The sequence below is a fragment of the Monoraphidium neglectum genome (genome assembly GCF_000611645.1).
Source record: "Monoraphidium neglectum strain SAG 48.87 unplaced genomic scaffold scaffold04342, whole genome shotgun sequence".
NCBI lineage: Eukaryota > Viridiplantae > Chlorophyta > Chlorophyceae > Sphaeropleales > Selenastraceae > Monoraphidium > Monoraphidium neglectum.
The window spans coordinates 2,172-5,048 of NW_014009287.1; the positions used below are offsets into that span (position 1 = coordinate 2,172).

Genomic DNA, 2,877 nt, shown 5'->3' on the forward strand with positions numbered 1-2,877 from the left:
TGCTCGACCTGCGCGATGGTTGTCTGCACCGCCCGCGCCAGTTCAGAGAGCACCGCCGCCGCCGCCCCCGCTGGCGCCGAGGCCGCCGCCGCCGCATCCCCGCCGCCCGGCCCCGCCCCTGCCGCCGCAGCGGCGAGGCGCGCCCGCAGCCAGCTGTGTCGCGCGGACAGCAGGCGCCGCAGCGCGGCCGCCGCGTTCAGAGACTCGAGCGCGGCCAGCGCTGCGAGCGCGTCCGCGGCGCCGACGCCCTGCAGCGCGCGGCCGCCCTCCAGCGCCGCGCCCGCGGCCTCCAAGATTTGGGCCCTGAACTTCAGGACCTGCGGCCACTGGTGGCCGAGCAGCGGGAACCTGGCGAGAAGCTCCCGGGGGAAGCTGGCCAGCAGCTGCCGGTGGACGAGCTCGGCCCTCAGGAAGCGCTTTGCTGCGTCGGTGTATTGGGATGAATCGAGGCTGCCCCATATCACTTCGGTGGTATCTAAAATGTACTTGACCCGCCCTCCGATGGCTGTGAGAGACAGCAGCATGCGGGTGTGCATGTTTGGCGAGGTGCGCACGAGAGAGGTGCGTGGGGGAGGTGTGCATGTGCAGCAACGTGCAATGGTGCGCGTGCGTGTGTACATGTGTTATGTGGGTCATTTGGATGGGGCCAGTGCGGCAGGGCCACGAAGCCCAGCGCCGCCTGTCAGGAAGACCGCAAGCACGCACGTCCAGCTGCCCCAACCGCTGTAACCGCCGCCTGCAACCGCCGCCCACCGTGCAAGTCAGAGTGCTTCCTCACGACCGCGGCGCCGCCATCCGCGGCCGCCGCTGCCGCGCCGGCGGGCGCGCCGCCCGCGCCGACCGCGAGCGCCGCGATGCTCTCCTGGATCGCCAGCAAATTAGTGAGCACGGTCCCGCTTTTTTTGGCGATGTCGATGATCTTGTCGGCACCTTCTATCAGGTCCCTGTTTGAAGAAGGGTGGGTGGGTGGTGCGCGTTGGGAGGGCGATGGCGGGATGGGTGCTGGGTCTTGGAAAGGAGGAGTTCGGGAGGTGCTGGTGACTTGCAAGGGGCTGGCGTGTGTAGCAGGAGCAGCAGCAGCAACAGCAGCAACAGCGACAGCTGCAGCAGCAGCAGCGGCGGCGGCGGCAGCAGCAGCAGCTGCAGCAGCAGCAGCAGCAGCTGCAGCAGCAGCAGCAGCAGCAGCAGCAGCAGCAGCAGCAGCAGCAGCAGCAGCAGCAGCAGCAGCAGCAGCAGCAGCAGCAGCAGCAGCAGCAGCAGCAGCAGCACTGTACAAGCATCCCGTGCACCTGTGTGAATCGCCAACCCGCTGGCGCAGCTGGATGCTCTTGTCTGCAATGTCCTTGCGGGTGCGCGCCTCAATCTGCATGGCGCGTATACAATGGTTTCGTTGCTGTGGGCCCTGCGCTGCGCTCGATCACCAACACGGCCAACGGCTTGATGCGATGTGATGGGTGGGGGCGGCAGCGGCGCAAATCGCACAGACATCGAGCGACGTGCACGATCGGGCAGCTGCGACCGTACTCCTCTTACTTCGCGGATTTCCACCACGTTCTTGGTCTCGAACAGCGTCTCAGCATTGCGCTGGGCCTGCGACACCGGCTTCTGCCGGAGGCCTGCCGAGCCTAGCATCGTTGCCATCCGCAATACCCCTACGTCACTGGCTATGCCTTTTTGTTATTAGAGCCTCATGTCGCCTCGTATAGGGATCCGTACAGCAGCACTGATCTGCACTGGCAGTACTGTCAGAGCGTGCCAAAGCAAGGTGTCCATTGACAGCTAGCGTATCAATATGTTCACTTGTAGACAAGCAATTGCGTTGGCGCGCCAGACGCCTTGCTTACTCCACTGTGTCGCAACGCCTGATGGCGCAGCTGCTGCAACAACGGTGCTCTTGTCGGTATGTCGGATGGTGCATGCTCTTGGTATCTGTGTTGTATCTGTAATGCATAACCACACAGCATGAAAAATAATTGCCTTGCTCGAGGTACGCTCAAGTTCACACTCAGATGCGCCCAAGTGCCTTGCTGGCAGCCCATACCGGTCCGGTTGCTCAGTTGCCTGACCCACATGTTCGCGCACATTGAGGGCGCCACAGCCCCTTGCCTGCATCAGCAATTCAATTAATTTCCTTTACAACTGGATTTTCGTTCAACTGGCCATGTGTCAGGCCACGTAACGTAACAGAGTGTCCATGCCTCGCAGATGGCATGGGGCGGGAAACGGCTGGCTGCCGAATCAAACCGCATGCTAGCGCGGCACACATTCAAGTGGAGCGAGCATGCACTCACGTTTGCGGTCGCCCTGCCAAGGCGGCCAGGGCCCACTTGCATTACTAAGCGTCGCTGCTCATGCTGCTCCCTCGCCCGGCCCCTGCTCGTTGATGCGCCGCTCCACCGATGCTCCCACACCATTGCTGCCACTGCCGCCTCCCTGCCTCTCGTTAAGCTCGCAGCCGCTGGTGCCACCGTCAGACGCCGCCGCTGCCACCTCAGCATCCGCCCCCGCCTCCGCCGCTGCCGCCGCGCCCTCCTCTCGCGCAACCTCCGCCGCCTCTTCGGCCGCCGCTGTGACCCCACCCTGCGCCCCCGCCTCCACCGCTGCCGGCGCCGCCCCGGATGCATCCGCGGGCGCGGGCGACGCCGCGGGCGGCGCGCCGCCCTCGACACCCCCCTCCTCCTCCCCCTGCGCAGCTGAGCTTGTCGCTGCCTCTTGTGCCGCTGCCCCGCCCTTGCCCTGCGGTGCAATCCCGTTGAGATGCCCAAGCTTGTCACACACCCATCGCAGACAAGACGGCTCACAATTGCACTCCACCTGCAGTCAAGACACCACTGCGACGACCCATTCAAGAGCAATGTGGCTTGCACGTGCCCGCCC

The 2,877-nt window shown here is 64.9% G+C and overlaps 2 protein-coding genes across 2 annotated transcripts in view; both read right to left on the minus strand.

Moving 5' to 3' along the window:
* Positions 1 to 1,632, minus strand: part of MNEG_14233 (component of oligomeric golgi complex 1) — a gene marked incomplete at both ends in the record, with an annotated part of 3,390 nt that extends 1,758 nt beyond the window's left edge. The window contains 4 exons of the mRNA XM_014037294.1: positions 9 to 421; positions 754 to 944; positions 1,290 to 1,363; positions 1,534 to 1,632. Coding sequence (XP_013892748.1) covers positions 9 to 421; positions 754 to 944; positions 1,290 to 1,363; positions 1,534 to 1,632 — 777 coding nt within the window. The remainder of the gene's footprint in view (positions 1 to 8; positions 422 to 753; positions 945 to 1,289; positions 1,364 to 1,533) is intronic.
* A 717-nt stretch (positions 1,633 to 2,349) lies between these two features.
* Positions 2,350 to 2,736, minus strand: MNEG_14234 (hypothetical protein; the record flags this gene model as incomplete). Its single annotated transcript, XM_014037295.1, has 1 exon — positions 2,350 to 2,736. A coding segment is annotated over one exon (387 nt), but the record flags the coding sequence as incomplete, so codon positions are not given.
* Between the last annotated feature and the right edge of the window lie 141 nt (positions 2,737 to 2,877).